This window comes from Tetrahymena thermophila (genome assembly GCF_000189635.1).
Source record: "Tetrahymena thermophila SB210 genomic scaffold scf_8254752, whole genome shotgun sequence".
NCBI lineage: Eukaryota > Ciliophora > Oligohymenophorea > Hymenostomatida > Tetrahymenidae > Tetrahymena > Tetrahymena thermophila.
In genome coordinates, this window is record NW_002476512.1 from 719,759 (window position 1) to 742,692 (window position 22,934).

The window sequence follows — 22,934 nt, forward strand, 5'->3', positions numbered from 1 at the left end:
GTGTTTTGAGATTAATTTAGTAAGTACCCCTAATCACACTACGTACAAATGGAATTCACTTGCGTACCGACTTATTCACATTTTAAGCATGCGTTTTAGCATTATGAAATTATTTTTTGCATATTAAATGCAAAGAATAATACTTTTAAGATACCTATCATTTGCTTTTCTTTAAATTTGAAAAATTAGTAATTACTTTCTATAACTTAGAAATAAATATTAAAAAGTATATACTTTTTATTTGTTTCTATCTTTCTTTCAAAATGCTACTTCAAATTTTTCTTACATATAGTTATAATCTTAACCTAAGCAAGCGTGTAAAAAATTGCAATTTTTTACTATTTAATACGAAATTACAGAAAATTGACACAAATTAAATTTATCAAGTTGTATGAATAACTTTTTATGAAGTGTTAACATTAATTTTAATTATAAGTGTGGTTATACCAAAAAAAAATTTTAATTATTTTATTATTTAAAAAAAATAAAGATATTTTAAAAAGGAAAAAATATTATTAAAACTTAAAAAATCATTTTATTTAATAATTTTTTTAAAGCATAAAACTACAATTATTTTATCACATATACTCTGAAGCTAAAACTTTATTACTGTTACTGCTTTTTGTATTTTTCTTAAGAATTTTATATTTTTACTTAAATTACTTTTCTACTTATCTTTAAATATAAGCCTTTGCTTTTTCAGCTAATTCTGATTCTTTAATATATATTTTTTCTTTTAGGTCTTGTTTGTTATCCTGGTCTTATTCATTAGCAATATCTACCATTTTCTTTTTAGGTTTTTTCTTCTCTTTTTATTCAGGAACTACAATATTTCCATTAATATCTTTAACCTCATTCAAAGCCAATGGATCATCTTCATTATCATCATCAGAAAATAAATCTTAGTTTACCTTTTAAAGTTCTTTCAAATCTTCTATTGATATTTCAGAAAGATCAGGAGAAAAGTTATTTTTTTAGTTATCTTCATCATCTTCTCCATCTTTTCCTTCTTATTCTTAGTTTTACTTTTTAGATTTTGATTTTGATTGCTTTTTAAGGTGATGCTTTTTTTATTTTTTGTTATTTTTTTGCTCTTCTTCATTTTCATCTTAGCTAATATCTTCATCATTTAAGATATTTAAATTTTGTATTCTCTTATTAGATTCTTCTATTTCATTATCGCTATCTTCTTATTCTATATTTTTATCTAAATCATTCTATTCATTTTCATCATCACTATTATCATCGTCGCCATCATCATCACTACCTCTCAAATCAATATCAAAATCATCAATATTCTTTATTTCCTTTTTGATAAATCCAGAAGCTTTTACTTATACATCAAGATCATTTAATCTAGCAATTTTGTTGAAATCAAGAGTATCAGTAATCTGGTAATTGAATCTTCTTTCAAAGAAAACGTGAATGCATTCAACATCTCTATCAAAGTAAAATTATGCATTTTTATGCTTTGTGCTAACCATCTGAGGAAAATCAATCATAATAACTTTTCCATTATCTTCTACCATCAAGTTAAACTCATTAAAATCACTATGGATAAGTCCATTCTTTTTTATTAAAGTAATAAATATAAATATTTTTTACGTAATTAATTAATAATTTCTTTACCTCAGCTAATCTTTTAATCAAATAAAAGCATTAGTCAAAAACATATTTTGGATTGTCAATTTCAGAAATGTTTTGCATAGGAACACCATTAATTAAGCTCATAACAATACCATGTCTATTTTACTCAATAGGAATAGGTGTAGGGAAGTTATTCTATTTATATGGTTAATAATTTAGCTTACTAAATACTAAATATTGATTAAAATAAATACCTTATGTAGAAGATCCATAAAAGTGTATTCTTTAATAGCAGAAAGTCTGGATAAATATAACCAACTATAACTTGTTCTATGCTAAATATAATCTCTATTTTTTTTAATTGTTCTAAATGAAGTTCTGCCCAAACGAGTGAATTTCAAGATAACAAAATCTCCATTTTCATTTACACATTTATAAATATCTGACTCTTTACCACATCCTACTTTTCCTAATACTTCCTTAATAGCTCCTCTTCTGATAAAAACCTGTTATTAAAATATTTATTGATAAATAAATTTCAAAATGATTAGCTAAATAGGTACCTGTAAAGCAAGATAATCATATCCCAAGTAAGTTAATTTATAACCGTCGACTATTTTGATTTTTTAAAATAAGTGTCCATATTATAATAAATTTGTTTTTAAATTTCAATTTAATCAAGTAGGAGTTTTGTTAATCAAGCAAAAATATTTTTAAAACTTACATTTTTTATTTTCATGTGCAATAAACTTATTTTTAAGAAGTAACTTTACTACTTTACTAGCACATACTCTCTTTAAATGAGAGATTCTTTCTATAAGATGCATAGGTACAAGCTTTATTAAAAAATATTATTACTCAGTTTAGAAATAACAAATTAATTAAATTACTTCATGATTTCTCATACCGATTTCAATTGCTGTCAAGACACGGAATTCATCCTTTGTCATATATTCTAAATACTTTAAAAATGGGAATTGAACATCTTAAATTGATATTAAATATAAATCTTTACTGAAGGGTCTAATCTCATTTTTTTTTTTTTTTTCTTGCTTTTTACTTATTAAATTTAATAGAAGTGAATTTATAGTTTAATTATTTTCAATACTTTTTGATGATATTTGATATTTTGAGGTAATAACAAATTCTTTTTATTTAATTTTGATTTGCATGGGATTACTAATTTTGATAATAATCATAATAATTTAGGCCTTTTGTAAAATACATGAACAAATAGCAAACATAATTAAATTTGATTTTTTTAAATTAATAAATTAGAAAGAAATAGTATTAAAAATCAAATAGCATTAAAAATAAGTAATAAATTGTATAAACTATCACAAAAATGACTGAATATATAAATTAGAAAGAAACATTTTTTATTTATAAACGAAAACAAAACATAAATCTCTTAACTTTTGTAGATTAATTATTTTTACTTAATTCAATATCAAAAATTTTATTACAGTTTTATTAAGTATATCTACTAATTTTAAAATGAGATTTAAGATCATACTGATACATTTATCAATATTAATTTTTGAAGTTTTTTTTACCCTTCTGCTAGCTTTGTGGAGTTGATTCTTGCTATTATTCTTTTAAATTCTATTTATTTTTACCATTAAAGTTAGATTATTAGTTTTATTAGTTATTTGTGATATTTTAGTTATTAATCAAGTTTTTCTTTTAATTAGGAGTATTTTCTCCTTTATTGTTGTTATTTTACTCTTGTTTTATGAAATTTTTAGTATTCTCTTTCAATTTATTCAAATTATTAAAATCTTTATCACTTTAAGGAGTTTTTTATTCCTTCTTTTTTTGATTTTATTTAGACATAATTTTACTCTTACTTGGTAAATTTTCACTTTCACTTGATTCTTCATCTTCGCTAGATGATCCATAATCATCATTATCATTTTTTAATTAGATTTGCTACTCCTTTTTAATTATCTTCAGGGCTTACTTTGATTCTTATGCAAATGACTTAGGTGTTATTTCTGTTTTAGATTGATTGCTTTACTTTGGGGTTTAATCTACTTTTATTTCAGAATTATTTTAAGGAGTTTTATCTTGTTTGATCTAACTTTTCTAGAGTGTTTAAGATTATTCCTTTTCATTTTACTTTTGGATTGCTTTCTAGCTAAATTCTTAAATTTCGAACTATTAGACTTTATCTTTCTTTTCTTTAGGTGTAGATGATTATTCAGCCAACTGCTGTTTAAATTAGCCTTGTTATTTTTATTTAGGTGTGGTTATATCTTACTAAATATCCATTTAGTCTTTTTCTTTCTTGGATTTAGGAGTTGGAGCATCAATAGGATCTTTAGATAAGGGTTACTTGAATTTTTTTGCTGGTGATTCCTCTTCTATATCTTATGATATATCTTGTTAGATAGGTTTACTTGTATTAGAAGATATAAGTTTTTGATTTTGTTATTATTAGGATGCTATCTACTTCTCTAAACGTAAGATTAAAGTTTTATATTCGTTAACTTCTTTTTTAAGTTAATTTATCTCATCTTTAGTAGTTAAAATCAAATTATCTTTTTAGCTTTCCAATTTTTATGATATTTATGAAAACTTCTATTCTAAATCAGTTATAGATTTGATAATTGCCTTATTGGTAGATTGACTAGATTCTTAAATATTTTTTACAGATGATTCGAGACTATCGATACGAGTTTTTTAGTTAGCCATGTCTTCTTCAACTTTTGAAATTTTTTGAGAGTGAGAGATGATAATTTTTTCAATTTGAGTAGAAACAACCTCCTCAACCATTTTAGTAGTTTAGATATTTGACAACTCTTAGCTTTCTTTAATTTAAGATAATAAAGATTATTCAAGATTTGTGCATTTTTAGTTGAATGAATTATTAATAAGGTCTAGCTATTTTTCTACTAAAGTCAACTTCGACTGAAGACCTTCAAAACTCTTAACTAGTTTATTATCTTATTCTCTAGAAATAGATTCCTTTAGGATATCTAATTTAGAAGAAAATTCTACTTCCATTTACTGATCTTTTATGCAACTATTGCTAAGACTTTCTTATTAATTGCTTATTCTAGACATCTCACCTAAGATTTCAACTTTTAATTCATTATTTTAGCTGTCTATTGATTTCATTTATTTAGATAAGTCACTTTAAGATTTAAGTATTTGGTCTAAAATTTATTGTGTGGAAGAGAAAGTTTTAAATCTATCATTCATTTTATTTTCTAGAACTCTCAGTCCATCTGATAACTCTTTCCTTTATTGACCAATAATCTTGCTATTATCTCCTCCCATTTTATGCTTGCTATATCTATTTATTTAATTTAATAAATATCTATTTTTATATTTTGCTTATAATTATTAATAATTTAATTTATTATAATTTTGATGTTTGATAAATATATTTAGACTAATAAACAATTAATTTCCACATATTTTTTAGATCTAAATGGAAATTAATTATAAAATAAAAAATAAATTTGAAATATCCCGCTAATACTTGTTTTTTAAATTAATTTTAATCATTAAATTTTTCAAAAACAAAATAAAGCATATTTGATTTTAAAAATTAAATATTTTTCAAATAAATTATTAATATACTTAAATCAAAATAAATAATGTTTTCATACTGAATTAAAATCAAGAAAAAAATATTTATCTAACAAACTTACAAACTTTTTGTAATTAAAGTAAGCAAATGATTTAAAAAAATTATTTTTCAATTAAATCGTTTTATCATTTACCTTGTTTTAGCAGCTAGCCATCTATTTTTTTTCTTTAGACAAAGATAATTTAGGTAAAAAAACCATAATAACTGAACAAAATAATTTTCAACAAAGGATTATTATTGGATTTTTAATATTAATGATAGCTGTTATTAAAAGTAATAAATTAATAGAGAAAATAATTTTTTACAGATTATTTATTATCAAAGTCTTAAAATCCCTAAAAAATTTCACCAAAAATTTATAATCAGTCGATTTTGTTGATTCTATCAAAAACCCTTTTAATAACTTTTAAAATAGATGAGAAATATTTTTTTTCGAGGTGATTTATCGATTTATTTTGTTATAAAACTGATTTAGAGTTTAAATTAAATTTCTTTAATTTTCTTTTAGACATTCCAATTCATCATAATTTGATAAAAGTAAATAATTAAAAAATAATATTTTTAAAAACTTTAAATCCTTTTAATATTTTTATAATATTTATTTTTTATTAAAATTTTGATAATTATTTTTTAAAAATTCTATGTTAATTTAATTTTATTAAAAATTTAAGAAAAAACAAACTATTTACTTGCTTTATGAAAAATAAAAAATAGTAATTAAAAATTTATTTCAAAATGTTCTTATTAAATTCTATTTCTCAACCTAAATAGTTATTGTAGCTAAATAAGTATAAACTAAAAAATTTTAAATATTTATATTCTTAAATATATATGAATTATTTAAATAGATGAAGTATTTTTACATATTTTTATTTAATAAATAAATTATCTATCAGAGTTCAATTCAATATCTAATATAGATTATAAAATAATAAAAGTTTAGTCATTCGACTAATTTTGCAGCTTTATTGATAAGAAAAAATTATTTATGTATAAACTAATTTAGTGATGTAATGAGCTAATGATGTAATTATTTATATATTTATTAATATTTACCAATATAGATAGTAATATATATCATACTTATAAAATCTTAAAAAATTTAATATGTCATCACTTTTGTAATCAGAATTAAATTTTGGTTTCCTTTTGATTATAGTCATTAAGGACAGCGAATACATCATTCATGAATGTCACATTTTTGCCAATCAAGAAAGAAGCATGTCCGAAAGGATATAAATTGTATGTTACATTAGGAGAACCTATGAGATTTTGTCTAAGAATTTCAACATCACTAACATCAGCGAGTTCATCAGTTTGGCCAACAAATAAATGGACAGGTACATTAATTTTTTCAACTTCAATTTTAGGTGCTTTGGCTTATCCATAATGTAAATAATTTCCTGCTGTTCCATAATCGAAGTATCTGTATTCCTTACTACGGATGTTCTATGCCCTATTTATATATAAAAGAATAAATTTTAGATTATAAATTTTTTGGATATTCATATTAATCATTCAATTAGTCTTTAAATTAATAATTAAATTTTAATTTGTGAGTAACTAAATTTCTTTGGAATTAAAATCTAATTATTAGATAAATTACTCTAAAATTTCATAAATTTTGATTTATCAAAACTGACATAAGTGATGTAATAAAAATTTTTTTTTGAACACTTTTTATAGCCTAATTTGAATTCTTAATTGCCAGTTTATTAATTGTATAAACAAAACTTTATCTCTTTATATTGCACTTTTCGAAATAACTAAGACTTTATCTTATTCATTAAAAATTTAATAAATGAATATTTACCAATGTCTCATATTTAAGGTAGAAGTGCCTGCTGGAAGATGGCCAACAAAAATGTTCATTCTCTTTAAGTTATCATAAGAGTCATTCATATCCATTAAGGCTTCTAAAGTTAAACCACATAATTGAGGAACATATGTGCAAAGTAAAGGTAAGACTTCTTCTTACTTATAAGGGAGGAATTGCTAAATTCCAGTAGCAATAATTGCGTCAATTAATGGCTTACTTTCACCCATAGAACGTAAAAGAACTGATTTAATTTAACCAACCCAAGCTACAGGTCCAAGAGCAATATAACTCTTTAAATTGTTTAAGACTTTCTTTTCATGTCTAGACAAAGCGACAAACATTTGAATAGTACCTTAAGAGTGTCCAATATAGTTAATTTTTTGATTAGTAGCCTTTGAAATATACTCAAAAGCAGCTGGGACATCATATTCACCCATGTGTTAGAAAGTGAATTACCAAAATTATTTATCAGAAGTAGTGTATTTAGTATGATTTAAACTATATCTGTTACCTCTACTATTACCCAACCATAAGTCATAACCTTCATTAGCAATCAATAAACCTGGAGCATTTTCTTCATCATTTAAGCATATGGTATCTGAGCTATCTTCAAGTCCATGTTAGAAGTAAACAACAGGTAATCCGCTCTTAATAGTAGTATTCTTGGCTTGAATTCTAAAGAAAGTTAGGATATATCCATCTTGAGTAGTGATATAGTGAGTTTCTACAGGGTAATTTAAGTAATTCATAGCTTCAGGAAAGGTCATATTTGTGAGAGCAGGAAGATGATTTAAGTCTATAGGAGTTTTTGTAGGGAAGAAGCAATTGCTTAGAGAAAGCAATGCTACAGTTAAAATAATCACTTTAATGCCCATGATATATTTAAATGATGTTTCTTTTTAAACTTTTACTCTATTTAATTTTATTAAATAAATATCAATTAGTTTTGATTAATAATAACAGTATTTGTTTTTATATCAAATTTAATAATAAAACAATAACATTTATTTTCAACACACATCAATCAATTTTCTTTTTTTTGCATCAATTTTAAAAAAGGTTGGAACTTACGTAATAATTAAATAGATATTATAAATTAAATGATTATAAAAGAATTCCATTTACTTTTTTATTCATTATGAAATATAATTTTATGTTTTTAATCAATAAAATTATTGAAGAAATCTCATCTCCCCTCAAATTCTAAATAAAGAAGTGATCAAATTTCTAGTCAATATATATTCAAATATAATTTTTATATTTTTAAATATATTCCTGATAACAATAGTAATTTTTTAGGATTAAGTTTATTAAATAGTAATGTAAATTTAATTTATTATTTTAAAACTATAATTTTTTATGTAAATTTTTGATTTAAATTATATCATTTGGACCTAGATTTCATTTATTTATGTTATCAATTGTGATACTAAAATTTTATATCTTTAAATAATTTGTTAGATTAATAAGGATATAAGACCAAGAATATGATTAAAATCTTTTACTATTTCTAAAAATAAAAATAAATAAGAATTATAAAACATAATATTTTTATTTGAAAGCTAATAAATATCTAAAAAAAAGCAAAAATAAAAACTTATATTTAAAAATAAAAAATAGTTAATGATTTGAAAGTAGAAAGTAATTATTTTACATATTAGTCATTATTACTTCTTAAAAACTATATAAAATTCTAAAAAAAAACATATAATGAATATCTATTTTAAAAAATATGAATTCATGATTTAGTGTTTTTTAATTATCTAAAATATCAAAAAATATTAATAATTTATTTTGAATTAAATTACTATTAAACCTTGTTCTTAAATAATTTATTTAATTATAATTGGTTTTACAATAATTTATTCATCCATAATTTCCTATGTTATCTTTATTTACAAAATAGTTTAATTAATTTTAAATTAATAAATCATACCTTAAATCAAAAATGTGGTAATTAAATTAATACAAATCATGACAACTGTACTATTTTATAAAGCCAATTTGAAAATTATTTACATATAAGAATTTTACTTATGAAACTAATCAGTTTATGCTTTCATTTTTTTATTTATTTATTTATTTATTTATTTATTTATTTTTGAATTATAATATTTTTAATTTAACAATATTTTCTGAGGATTTTAATTTACAAAATTAATTCTATAAATGATTTATTTAAATAAAAGTCTATTTTATTCTAAATGTTTTATTCAAACTACAATAGCAAAATGCCTTATATTTATTTTTAAATAATTAATTTTTTAGCTTAGATAAGCTAAGTAGAAATTTGATAGTTCAAAAAGTAATTTAATTTAATTGAATAAAAATATAAAATAAAAAATTATATAATAGGTCCATGGGCATAAATTTAATTTTTTGTGCTGGGTCTGGGGAAAAATGGCCTCAAAAATATCTCCCCAAAAAGAAAAATCAGATAAATGTAAATTTTAACTTAACTTAATATAAAGATACTATATTATATAAATTATATAAGGTTAATCATAATTGATATCAACTGAATATATATCAGTATTCTAATTGAATTTGATTTTAATCATAATGCTTAAAAATAGCAAATACGTCATTCACATATGACATATTTTTTGCAAATAAGAAAGAGGCATGACCAAATGGGTAGATGTTTAATGTAACATTAGGTGATCCAGTAAGACTATTTTTAAGAATTTGAACATCATCAAATGGGGCAAGTTCATCAGTTAAACCAGCAAATATATGAATAGGGAAATCTATGTCTTATAGCTAAATTTAAGGTGGAAGTACAGATCCATAGTTCTTTAGATTTCCAAGCTTTCCATAATCAAAATACCTGAATTCCTTATCACGAGAGTTTTAAGCCCTTTTAAATATGAAATATCTATAAATATTTTTTGATATTAAATGGTGATAATTTGATATAATCTTTAATTTTTAAAGATCATTTCATTTATTCTTTGTATTTTCTAATTTAAAATCAAAATTATAAAATTTGATAATTATCTAATTTTTTTGTATTTTTTGATGATGCTTATTTTTTCAAATTAAGGTTTTAAAAATTAAGTCATTTGTTTAAGATAAATTTTACTGAATACTTTTTTAGCCATTAATTTTATAATTTTCATACAAAATAAAAGTAAATAAATTTACCAGTGTCTGGCATTTAGAGTTGAAGTTCCTGCAGGACAATGACCAACTAAAATGTTCATTCTATCTATATTATCATATGAATCATCTAAATCCATTAGTGCTTCTAGCGTTAATCCACATAATTAAGGAGAGATAGTACACAAAATTGAAGTAAACTGCTTATTTTTGTAAGGAAAAAACTATTAAGCTCCAGATGCAATAATAGCATCTATAACAGGTAAACTTGCCAAATTGGAAAAAAGCTTAGATTTAATGTTACATAATTTACCAACTGCTCCAAGGGCAATATAGCTTTTGAGATTATTGATGACCTTAGAATCTTTTCTGGCCAAAGCCATAAACATAACAATAGTACCTTAAGAATGTCCAATATAATGTATTTTTTATTGAGTAACTTTTTTTATGTACTCAAAAGCAGCTGGAAGGTCATAATGAGCTATGTGCTAATAGGTAAACTGCCAGAATTATGTATCATTTGAAGAATATATAGTATGGTTCATACTATATCTGTTACCTCTACTATTTCCAAGCCAAAGGTCATACCCAGCATTAGCAATCATTAAACCGGGGGCTATTTCCTCATTGTTCAAACAAATTGTATCAGAACTATCACCTAGGCCATGCTAAAAGTAGACTGCAGGTAAATTACTCTAAATTGTTGAGTTTTTAGCTTGGATTCTAAAGAATGTTAAAATGTACCCATCTTCAGTGGTTATGTAATGAGTTTCCATAGGATAATTTAAATATTTCATCATTTCAGGGAAAGTCATGTTAGTAAGTACAGGAAGTTTAGTATAGTCTATTTTTGCATTTGTTGGATAGTAGCATCTACAAAATGAAATTGCTGCTAATGCAAAAATAAGGATTTTCAAATTCATTTTTTTTTATGTTTTTGATTTTTTCTAATCTGATTTAAATTATTATTCAAAATATCTGATTTTTTGCTTAAATTTATTATTTAAATGGAGCTTTGTAATTTTTGGGAAGTTGAGCGTGTTTAAAATAAATTTTTTTTTTCTTTATTATTTAAAAGTTAATCTGAAATCTTACAATTTAATGGACGTATTTTAATAATTTTAGATTTAATTCGTTATTTAAATTTTCTAAATAATTTATTCTATTTCTTTCTTACATTTATTCAAATTAATTATATTATTATTTTTAAATTTTTCAAAAACATAAGATAGGAAAATTACAACTTTTTTTATCATGTTAATTCAAACTAATTATAATTACTTAATGCATATTAAATTATATTGGAAATTTTATTATTTTTTTGTTTTCTAAGTATTTTATTCCTTCTGATTAAAGTAATAATTATTTTATTACTAAAAACAAAAGAAAAAAAGTTTATAATTTAGATGGCTTTTAGAGTAATTTATTGAATAAATGAGTTTGAATTCATGTTTATTAATTTTTTAAGAATGAATAATATTTAAAATGGATTTAATTAAATTAAAAATGGTTTAAAATTAATAAAATTATATAGAAAATTTATTTATCAAACTTTAATAGATTTCTATACTATTATTGATTCTCATAAGATTTTGATAAAAAGAAAAAAATATTTATATATTTGATGGTCATTGGTAAAGTAATTATTAAAAGATTTAATTATTATAATTAAATACTATTTAGCATTATCATTTATTTTTAATAAGATTACTAAAACAAACATGAATGTAAAAGATAATGATCTAAATAATTTACAAAAAGACAATAAAGAAGTCAATTAAGAAAATAAGCTTTTTAAGAATGAATGTGATGAAGATGAAAAGATTAAAGAGTATAAAATTATTAAAAGAAAGGTGAAAGTAAATGGATGTTCAACTCCTTTTACTCTTTATCAAATAACATCTTGGATAATTTTTACAGCTTAAGCAATATGGGTTTTTTACATCTTTAGAGAATTTTTAAAAGATTAAAGCACTTTAAATGTAAAAAAATGTTATTTTTTAGATGCTAATATTAATAATCTTTTAAAAGTTTATTTACCTAACTCTGAATGGCGCATTTTATATTCTGATACTCATTTTTGGAACTATTGCTAGTTATTGCAATCCAATAGATGATATGATTACATAGCAAATGAATGGAATTTAGTAGACTTTAGTTAAATCACTAATTAAATATTTTTATTTTCTTTGTTAAAAATAGGATAGATGAAAATAAAAAGACTCACTAGTGTAAGATTTGCAATTTGTTTGTTAGTGAAAAAACAAAACATTGTGGTGTCTGTAATAAATGCGTCTTCGAATTCGATCATCACTGGTATTTAATAAATAAAAAGAAAGAAATAAAAAAATATTAATATTATTTTTATGAATAGTGAATGGCTAAATAATTGTATAGGTTCAAAAAATTATAAGTAATTGCTTTTGTATTATTGAGATAAATATGAAATAATTAGTTTATTTAAAAAATAGATATTTTATTTTACTTGTTTGCTCTTTAATTGGCGAACTATTGACAAGCATATCTTATACAGCCTATTCTCTTGCTCTCTATAGCAATGATTATGAGAGTTATGTTTAAAGAAGTGAGTTTTCATTATCTTGCAAGACTTTTTTAGGGCTCTCAATAGCTGTTATTATAATAAATATAGTTTCGTTTTTATTTTGTTTACAATTAGTTTTGTATCATGCGTGGCTTAAAATTAAAGGAATAACTACTTATGAGCATATTGTTAAAAACAGGAAAAAATAATAAGTGAGAACAAATTATATTATAATTTTTTCACATTTAAATTTATTATAAATTAGGAAAAGGCTAAACATAAAATTGATTATAAAAAGAGTAATAAAGAACAAGTAAGAAATTAAACTATATTAGATTAAACTCATGGGGTTATTAATAGTAAAAATCAATAAAATAACAGCTAATAAAATAAATTAAGCTAAAATTTAGAAATGACTAATTAAATACAAAAAGTAGATCAACAAGAATAATAGTTATAACATATTTTTGGAACTAATCCATTAAACCAAACAAATGATATTTTATTAGATAAAAAGTAAAATAACTTATAAACTGGATCTCAATTTTGCAATAACAATTTGGGTAAAATATATTTTAATTCATAATAAAATAAAGATAAAAATAATAAAATTATTAAAAATATTCTAATGAATAATTAAGAAATTTCAGTTATTGTTGAACGAATCTAAGGCTAAGATATGAAAATTAATTTTTTATAATTCTCTAATCCAGATGAAGTACTATCTAATTAAAATTCTTAAATCAATGAGTATACTCCGAATTGCATTTAGAATAAAGATAAAAAAGACAATTTATCGATATAAAATGATACTTAAAATGAAATTGATAGACAAAATGAGGATGCATAGACTTAGCAAACTCATCAAGAAATAATAGATTAAGTGGCTATATTCCATGGAAGGTATTTATTTTTTAAATTCACTATTTAAAAACATATTTAAAAATAGGAAAATTATATAAAAACCTGAAACAAATAATAAATCCTTAAGAAAATCTTGTTCTGAATCTTAATATAAAAATGATTTAGAAAACTAAATTAAGAACAAATTTTATCCTGCATAATAAAAGAGCTAACAGAATTTAAGTAGGATCTAATCTGCAAATTCAAGAAAAAATAGCTAAAATAAAATTTTATAAAATAATTCTGATTAATTTAAAAGTAAATCTATCAAAGTTTAACCTTTAAAACCTCATTAACCTTAATAGTAGTAATCAAAATAATAAAAAAGTTAATGTAATAATGAATTATAAATTATAGATTCTACATCAAATAAAAAAGACTCTGATGAGACTATAGTAATTAAGCAATAAAATTTTTTTTGAATTCAATATTTAAATTATTAATTTATACACTAAATATATAGTAAAAATCCATAACACAATCAAATATTTATTAATGTTTAAATAAATAAAATATAATTATTATTATAAAAATAAAAAAATCCATTTTTTACTTAAAAAAACGTTGTCTAACAAACAATTTATCAGAATTAATTATTTATATGCATAATATGATATTAAATATATATTTACGATTTAGTTATTAAGTTCTTTTATTTTCATAATTAAAATATTCTCCTCTACTAAAGTGCGCATAATTCTTACAATCTTATGCATATTAAAAATTTTATTTAAAAGAACTTTTTGTATCTTTTGCCCATCTTGTAAAATTAAAAATTTTTTTAAAACAAAAATTTATTGAAATTCGTTGACTTTATGTACCCAGCCATTCTGTGGAATTTGAATACCTGGATTAGCAATAAATAGGAATTAAAGGTTTGAAAAAATGAAAGATTTGAAGAAAAATATTTTTTATAGTTTTGAGCATTAATTTGCTCAATAAATCTAAACCTAATAAATTTAAGGATTGCAAATCTTTGAATACTTAAAATAAAAACAATTATGATATTTTATTTTTTAATATTTTTTGAAAAGCAAATACTATTTATAAATCTAATTAGTTTTATTTTTTGTTTTAAATTTAGTTTAAATACATTTTATATTTATATTTATATATATATTTACAATTAAGATAATTTTTGTGCATTTACTAATCATTAAAAGCTATTAAATGTTTAAATTTATTAATCTTACTATCCTTTTTAAGGAGAGAAGGAGAAGTTATAATATTCATTAGTAAAATTAGAATACTGTAAATCAGAATCTACTTTTATTATTTAATTATTTTATTGTTCTAAAAAGTTATAATAGTTACTTCCAAATTGGTTCTAATTTTTATCCTATTAATAGTTATTTAATTAAATATTTTAATCAATTTTAGTAATAAAAATTAATTTACTTGATAATTTTATATGGGAAAATTATTTTCTTAATTATAAATGTTATAAGATTAAGTTTAGTTTTAATTATTAAAAGGTGCTACTTAAACAAATTGATTTTTTAAGTTTGTAGCCTATCTATAAGGAGATACATTTGTTTGAGTTTGCTAATAAGAGCTTAAATGATTAATTCTTCTATGGGAATTAAGGATGGATTTAATATTTGAAACACCATTATTGCTGTACTAAAAATTACTACTGGGGCTATTTGAATTAACTCTATGAGATGCCTAGACTTAATTTATATTTATTGATGAGCTTGTTTTCTTTATTTTTTCAGAACTTTTAGATTTATCCAGCTTTTGATAAATATACTGTTCCTTGTATTTCAACTTTAGCTTTAAATTTAGTTGCTTAGGATCAATTTTTGTTGTTTGTCTGTTATGATTAATATAGTCTCTAACTGGAGAGTATTAGGTGCTTTCTCTGTATGTCATAGATTCTTTTTATTCAGTTGGATTAGTGAAATTTTTGAGAGTATGGTTTTTAATTGAATATCTAAATTAGTTAATATTTGTTTGATTATTTTTAGTATCGCTTTATGAAAATCTCTTATAATGTTCTTATTAATAAGTTTAACTACCTCGATTCTGTGGAGAAATTTTGTTAAAATTTTAAGGACTAGAAGAACGAGATTTATTTTATTTCATTTAGTTTATATTATTTTTGTTCAAATTATCTAGTAAATATTAATCTGCTTAAGAATGAGTTGGTGTTTATATATTTAAAAATCCACCTGTTAGATAATATTAAATGATTTCTTTTTCAAAATTCTAATATAATTATATAAAATTAAAAATTATCGAGTTAACGAATTGCTAATAAGTCTTTGGGAACTAGCCTTCAACGTTTAGGAATGTTGCCATATAATTTTATTTATAAATAGAATAAATTTAAGACTTTAATTGCTTATCAGTAACTTAAATATCATTAGTTTTAATCCAATACATCTATTTAATTATAATAAAAATGAATTAAATAAAATAATTATTTTATTATTGATAAATAGTAAAAGGTATTTACAATTGCAGAGTAGTTATCATTTAGACAATAATAAATAGACTTTGCTATTGGACTTTGGTTAAGTATATTCTATAAGTCTTCAATATTTTATCTTTCTTACACTAATTAATAAGCTTTACAAAAACTTAAATCGAAAATACTAGGAAATTATTGGAGAAAGTCTGTATTATACTCCATTTAATTTTAATTTTGATTATTTGCATTTTAATGTATATTGTTTTGAGCTATATTTTAAAATTTTTAATCTTCATTTTGCTAAAAGTGATTCTAACCTGTTTAATTTCTAATAAAATGACTTTAGTCTCCTTTATTTATGCTTTATCTAAACTACATTTATGAATTTGATCTAGATTGTTGTTAATGATTTAAGTTATCTATTATCTAATTTGCCTTTTATTTAAAAGGTATAAAAAATAATATCTACTTTTCAACAGACTTAATCAGCTCAAATACTATATTTTGACTAATAAGTCGCTTGTTGTAAAAGAAAAGCTTAAAATATCTCATAGAGATTTTTCCTTCATATTCTTAAAATTCTTGACTCAGATTCATTAATTGGCTTTAAATTTATTTATTATTTAACGGCTTCTTAAGCAAATTTGCTTCAACTAAAGAAAAATAAAGGAATATTAATTTTTCTTTTTTGATATATCCTACAATCTTTTCATCAAAATACTAATAAAATTTTTCAAGGAGTTCAATCTATATAATTTGTATTAAAAAAAGTTATTATAAGATATTTTTTAATTTTATTTACAATGGTTTGAGGATTTTGTTTAAGGAGAAGTTTGCTTTCACTCATTTTTTCAATTAATAACTTATTTAAATTAGTATAAATAAAATCTAATTGCATCAAAACCTTTTTAAGTAAGAATTTTATTTAAATGAACATTTTATTGTTTGTAAAAAAAGGGGTACATTATACTTGATATCTTCCTAAGGATCCTAACCATGCCCATAAAAACTAAAAATTATCTCTGAAAATTCCATATTTGATATAAATCTATTGTACTTAGTATTAGTCAATATATCATTTTCATCTTATATGCCTTTTAATGTCAACCTAAATGAAATTTTACAAAACAGCAAATGTTATATTCATTTATTTTATAATTATTATTTTTTTTACCATTTTTTGTATTGCAACTCTGCTTGCTCTAAATTTATTTTTTTAATGAAGTAGTAATTGAAAGTACTTTTAATATAAAATTTAAAAATTGTATTTTAGTCATGGCAATATTTATTACTGAATAATACTTTCTATTTAAAGTATTTCATCGTCTTTTTGTTATGTTTAGTTGTTCTTATTAATTATGCCTAGTTCCAGTTGGAGAGATGTCATAAGTGCTATTGTATGTAATTCTAATTCTAAATACTAATCAGCGATATATAGGTGCTTTATATATGGCTTTTGTAATAATTTTTCCCTTTCATTATCTATTTCCTCAAGTACTTTTGCGTAATCCTATTTAGTAGGAAGCTAAAAATTTGGCTTAATAGGATTCATAAATTAAAATTAATTTTACTTAAAATTAAAAATATATTTGGTGTTTGCGAAAAATTAATTATTAATATTTGAATTAATAATCAACCATAAAATATGAATATTAATTTTTATTAACAAATAAAATTTGATGACTAATTAATTAGTAAATTTACATCGAAAAAGATAATATTGATATTTTAGATAATCTTTATTTATTTTAATATAAAATGAATTAATTGATAAATAAATAACCTTAGATATTAAAAATATTTTTTTCTCTTCATTAAAATTTTTTACAAAAAAAAAGCTCAAAAAATCATTATTAAAATTTTAAATTTTATAAAATGTAATTGAATTATTAAGTAAAAAATATTTATTTGATCATTAGAAATTAATAAAATATTTTTAATAATTAACAATTTTATATTAATTTATTTATCCAGTTTTAAAATTAAAAAATTATTTTAATTATTTTTTATTTTATTTTTTAACTTTTTAGATACAAATTATAATAATTATAATTGGGAATATAATTTTACATATTTTTTGAGCTGTAGAGATACTTAGAATAAACATATATATTTATTTATATTTAGATGGGAAATGTAAATTTTTATAGCAAGTTTAACATAATAGATTGTTTTTATTCAGAAATAAATTAGATAATAGTTTTTTAATTATTAATAATAAATTTACTTTTTCCAAATTTTAAATTATAAACTTGAAAATATTTTTGATTTAAAGAGAAAAATAAACAACTAATTTTAAATATTAATTTGATAGAAAAATTTGAAATGATACATCATCTTTTAAGTATATTTATAAAAGAATTTTAAATATTTATTATCTGGAAGTCGTTTCAGTAACCACATTCATTGATTCACAAATATATGTGAAATATTTATTTTTATTTGGAAGAATTATAAATTTGATACGCCTTAAACTCATAAAATTTTAATCTAAAAAAGTTAAATAACAATTATTAATAATAAAAAATAAAGAAAACTAAAATGAAAAAAATATTAGTACTATTAACAATAGTTTACTTAGCCACAGCTTTTATAAAGATCCCTCTTCGAAGAACTGAAGAAACAGATCTTCCATATAATTAAACATCAAATCAGTCTTAATTACAAATGAAAAACTTTCTTTCCCTAAAGTCAAAGTAAATAAATTGGACTGATGAAAGAATAGACTTTTATGTTCACTCACAATACTATGGTGACATTTAAGTAGGAACTCCTCCTTAAAACTTAGGTATCATTTTTGATACTGGCTCTCCTGAATTTGTGATTCTTTCTTCTACATGTAGTCCTGCTACCTATACTTGTGGAGTTCATAAAAAATATAATCATACATCTTCATCTACATACACAGCTGATGGAGAAACATTTGTTGAGCAATATGATGCTGGTTCAATAGCAGGTTTCAGATCTAATGACACTGTGAGTGTTGGAAATTATACTTTGAAATAGTTCTAAATTGATGAAGTTTAAAATGTAACAGGATTTATTTTTAAATACTTTAAAACTAGTGGTATTTTTGGTCTTTCCTACTAGATAGGTAACAGCACTGTTCCTTTTTTCCAGCAATATCTTTAGGAAAATCCTGGTAGTAATATTTCATATGGTTTTTATTACACTGAAAAGTATGGAGGAGAGGGATCTGCCCTTTTTATTGGCGGTTTTGATCCATACTATGCTGTTTCTCCTTTCTATTATTATCCTTTGGTATAGGATGATTTTTGGACTATTGGAATCAATTGTGTTAAATTCTAAAACCAGACTTTTAATATCAGCTATGCTATTGTAGATTCAGGAACTCCTCTCTTAACAGGACCTAGCATGCTTATGAATGCAATTTTCTAAAGTCTTCCTAACAAAGGTGAAAGAATAGTTGATTGTAGCACAATTAAATAATACCCTGCGATACATTTCGAAATAGGTAACTAAACTTATACATTAAACGGAGAAGACTATATATTATAGATAAAAAGTTAAGGATAATATGGATGTCTCTTAGGTTTAAAAATAATAGATATTGGTGAGCCAACACCTAACGCTTTAATTTTTGGTGACGTTTTCATGAGAAAGTATTTTACTAACTTTGATTTAAATGGCAAATAGGTAGGATTTGCTTTAGCTAGAAAAGATCAAGAAAGAGTTGTTGAGTATTGATTGATTAATATATAAAATCAATTTTTATAATATGATAATTTTGCATGATTTATCCTATCTATATAAACAAAAATAAATTTCAAAACTATATAAAAGAAAATTATTGCTCAATAAATAGAATCTTATTTGAAAATCAATATTAAATTTATATTTTATAAAAGAAAATGTAATAATCCCTATTTGAATTCTAATTAAATCTAAGAATAAATATCTTAAATTTTTAAAAATGTAAATCAAGTTGGATATTAGAATTTAATTAACTCCATAAAAAAAATTTTTCAATAGTATTTTAAAAAATTAAATGAATCCATTTTTTTACTTAAAATAATTACAATTATTATATTTTCTTGTTTAAAATTTGTTGAAAAGCAAATAATATTTTTTATTTTTAATGCTTTGTTTTAAATTAAGTTTAAATACATTATACATTTACCATTAAGATGTTTTTGTGTATTTAATACTAATTGCTAAAAGATATTAAATATTTAAATTTATTAATCTTATTATCATTTTTAAGGAGAGAAGGAGAAGTTGTGATTTTCATTAGTAAAATTAGAATACAGTAAATCAGAATCTACTTTTTATTCTAAAAAGTTATAATAGTTACTTCCGAATTGGTTCTAATTTTTATCCTATTAATAATTTTTTTATTAATACTTTAATTAGCTTTAGTTATAAAAATTAATTTACTTAATAATTTTATAAGCTATAAGATTAAATAGAATTTTAGTTTTCACAAAGAACTACTTAAGCAAACTGATATTTTAAGTTTATAACCTATCTATAAGGGGATACATTTGTTTGAGTATGCTAATAAGAGCTTAAATGATTAACCCTTATGGAAATTAAGGATGGATTTAATATTTGAAAGATCATAATTGTTGTACTAAAAATTATTATATGGACTATTTGAATTACTCTATCAGATACCTAGACTTAATTTATATAAATTGATGAATTTGTTTTCTTTAATTTTTCAGAACTTTAAGATTTATTCAGCTTTTGATAAATATACTGTTCTTTGTATTTCAATTTTAGCTTTAAATTTAGTTGCCTAGGATAAATTTTTGTTGTTTGCTTGTTCTGATAAATATAACCTCTAACAGGAGAGTATTAGATGCTTTCTCTGAATATCATATATTCTTTTTATTCATTTCAATCAGATAATAATCTTTTAATTATTGATAACATATTTAATAATTTATTATAATACTTTTTAAATTACTTTTTTTAAAATTCAAATAATAAACTTGAAAATATTTACAATAAAAAGAAAAAATTATAATGAAAATTTTTCTATTCTCTTAATCAAATCCATAAAAATTAAAAAATTTGAAATGATACATCATCTTTTAATCAAAGTTATAAAAGAATTTGAAATATTTATTATCTGGAAGTCATTTCAGTAACCACATATTTCAAATGTTTGTGAAATATTTATTAATTATTTGCATCAATTATAAAAATTCGATACAATTTATACTCAAAAAATTTTAATCTAAAAAAATTAAATAATAATTATTAATTATATACAAAAATAAAGAAAACTAAAATGAAAAAAATAATTGTACTATTCACTATAGTTTACTTAGCAACAGCTTTTATAAAGATCCCTCTTCGAAAAACTGAAGAAACAGATCTTCCATATAATTAAACATCAAGTTAGTCTTAAATACAAACAAAAAACTTCTATCCCAAAAATCTAAGTAAATAAATTGGACTGATGAAAGAATAGACTTTTACATTCACTCACAATACTATGGTGACATATAAGTCGGAACTCCTCCTTAAAATTTAAGTGTCATTTTTGATACTGGCTCTCCTGAATTTGTGATTCTTTCTTCTACATGTAGTCCTGCTTCCTATACTTGTAGAGTTCATAAAACATATAATCATACATCTTCATCTACTTACACAGCTGATGGAGAAACATTTGTTGAAGATTATATTGCTGGTTCAATAGAAGGTTTCAGATCTAATGATACTGTGAGTGTTGGAAATTATACTTTAAAATAGTTCTAAATTGATGAAGCTTAAAACGTGACAGGATTTATTTTTAAATACTTTAAAACTAGTGGTATATTTGGTCTTTCCTACTAGATGCGTAATAGCACTATTCCTTTTTTCCAGCAATATCTTTAGTAAAATCCTGGTAGTAATATTTCATATGCTTTTTATTACACTGAAAAACACGGAGGAGAAGGATCTGCCCTTTTTATTGGTGGTTATGATCCATACTATGCTGTTTCTCCTTTCTATTATTATCCTTTGGTATAAGAAGAGTTATGGACTATTGGAATCAATTGTGTTAAATTTTAAAACCAGACTTTTAATATCAGCTTAGCTATTGTAGATACAGGAACTCCTATCTTAACAGGACCTAGCATGCTTATGAATGCAATTTTCTAAAGCCTACCTAACAAAGGTGAAAGAGTAGTTGATTGTAGCACTATTAAGCAATACCCTGCTATACATATCGTAATTGGTAACTAAACTTACACATTAAACGGAGATGAATATATATTACAGATAAAAAGTTAAGGATAATATGGATGCCTATTAGGTTTAAAAGCGATAGATCTTGATGAGCCAACACCTAACGCATTACTTATTGGCGACGTTTTCATGAGAAAGTATTTTACTAACTTTGATTTGAGTGGCAAATAGATTGGATTTGCTTTAGCTAGAAAAGACCAAGAAAGAGTTGTTGAGTATTGATTAATAATTAAAATCAATTTAAATAATATGGTAATTTTGCATGATTTATCTTATCTATAAAAACAAAAATAAATTTCCTAACTATATAAAAGAAAGTTATTGCTCAATCAAAAGAATCTTATTTGAAAATCAATATTAAATTTATATTTAATAAAAGAAAATGTAATAATACATATTTGCAATCTAATAAAATCTTATAATAAATCTCTAAAATTATTAAAATGTAAATCAAATTAGACAAAATTTAAAAAAAATATATAAATGAGTATTTTTAAAATACAAAATTATTCTAGTAATACATTTGAAAGATTTTTTTAATATTTAAATAAACTAATTATCTTTTTTAAAAGTTGTTCTAAATATTAAATAAAAATTAAGTTTATTTCAAATTATTTAAAAGCTTTTAATATTAAAAAAGTAAAGTTATCGTTTATCAAAGTTCATAAATAAAAAAATAATAAAAATTACCAAATCTTCCTGTTATTATTGAATATTAGTATGTATGGAATAACTAATAATTAAACGAAATCATATTAAT

At 21.8% G+C, this 22,934-nt stretch overlaps 8 protein-coding genes across 8 annotated transcripts; 3 read left to right on the forward strand and 5 right to left on the reverse strand. All coding sequences in view use genetic code 6, as the record gives it.

Moving 5' to 3' along the window:
• Positions 1-578: 578 nt before the first annotated feature.
• On the reverse strand, positions 579-2,620 carry TTHERM_00112910 (RIO kinase family protein; the record flags this gene model as incomplete). Its single annotated transcript, XM_001010686.2, has 7 exons — positions 579-1,568; positions 1,630-1,782; positions 1,842-2,093; positions 2,151-2,200; positions 2,312-2,423; positions 2,478-2,549; positions 2,603-2,620. 7 exons carry the CDS (start codon positions 2,618-2,620, stop codon positions 579-581), a joined length of 1,647 nt encoding a protein of 548 aa, XP_001010686.2.
• A 494-nt stretch (positions 2,621-3,114) lies between these two features.
• On the reverse strand, positions 3,115-4,929 carry TTHERM_00112920 (spectrin repeat protein; the record flags this gene model as incomplete). The annotated part of the gene is made up of 1 exon (XM_001010687.2): positions 3,115-4,929. The coding sequence occupies exon 1, from the start codon at positions 4,870-4,872 to the stop codon at positions 3,115-3,117; it is 1,758 nt and encodes a 585-aa protein (XP_001010687.1). The 5' UTR covers positions 4,873-4,929.
• Positions 4,930-6,313: 1,384 nt separating this feature from the next.
• TTHERM_00112930 (ab-hydrolase associated lipase region protein) lies at positions 6,314-7,882 on the reverse strand (the record flags this gene model as incomplete). The annotated part of the gene is made up of 2 exons (XM_001010688.3): positions 6,314-6,644; positions 7,002-7,882. 2 exons carry the CDS (start codon positions 7,880-7,882, stop codon positions 6,314-6,316), a joined length of 1,212 nt encoding a protein of 403 aa, XP_001010688.1.
• Positions 7,883-9,536: 1,654 nt separating this feature from the next.
• Positions 9,537-11,032, reverse strand: TTHERM_00112940 (Ab-hydrolase associated lipase region protein; the record flags this gene model as incomplete). The annotated part of the gene is made up of 2 exons (XM_001010689.2): positions 9,537-9,867; positions 10,155-11,032. The coding sequence occupies 2 exons, from the start codon at positions 11,030-11,032 to the stop codon at positions 9,537-9,539; spliced, it is 1,209 nt and encodes a 402-aa protein (XP_001010689.2).
• Positions 11,033-11,791: 759 nt separating this feature from the next.
• TTHERM_00112950 (DHHC zinc finger protein) lies at positions 11,792-13,976 on the forward strand (the record flags this gene model as incomplete). The annotated part of the gene is made up of 8 exons (XM_001010690.2): positions 11,792-12,091; positions 12,141-12,256; positions 12,312-12,425; positions 12,484-12,522; positions 12,581-12,863; positions 12,917-13,214; positions 13,293-13,554; positions 13,601-13,976. The coding sequence occupies exons 1-8, from the start codon at positions 11,831-11,833 to the stop codon at positions 13,974-13,976; spliced, it is 1,749 nt and encodes a 582-aa protein (XP_001010690.2). The 5' UTR covers positions 11,792-11,830.
• Positions 13,977-14,707: 731 nt separating this feature from the next.
• TTHERM_00112960 (hypothetical protein) lies at positions 14,708-17,293 on the reverse strand (the record flags this gene model as incomplete). The annotated part of the gene is made up of 6 exons (XM_001010691.2): positions 14,708-14,893; positions 14,953-15,942; positions 16,016-16,717; positions 16,773-16,874; positions 16,934-17,078; positions 17,145-17,293. 6 exons carry the CDS (start codon positions 17,291-17,293, stop codon positions 14,708-14,710), a joined length of 2,274 nt encoding a protein of 757 aa, XP_001010691.2.
• A 1,218-nt stretch (positions 17,294-18,511) lies between these two features.
• On the forward strand, positions 18,512-19,678 carry TTHERM_00112980 (eukaryotic aspartyl protease; the record flags this gene model as incomplete). The annotated part of the gene is made up of 1 exon (XM_001010693.1): positions 18,512-19,678. The coding sequence occupies one exon, from the start codon at positions 18,512-18,514 to the stop codon at positions 19,676-19,678; it is 1,167 nt and encodes a 388-aa protein (XP_001010693.1).
• A 1,552-nt stretch (positions 19,679-21,230) lies between these two features.
• Positions 21,231-22,396, forward strand: TTHERM_00112990 (eukaryotic aspartyl protease; the record flags this gene model as incomplete). The annotated part of the gene is made up of 2 exons (XM_001010694.2): positions 21,231-21,384; positions 21,453-22,396. The coding sequence occupies 2 exons, from the start codon at positions 21,231-21,233 to the stop codon at positions 22,394-22,396; spliced, it is 1,098 nt and encodes a 365-aa protein (XP_001010694.2).
• Between the last annotated feature and the right edge of the window lie 538 nt (positions 22,397-22,934).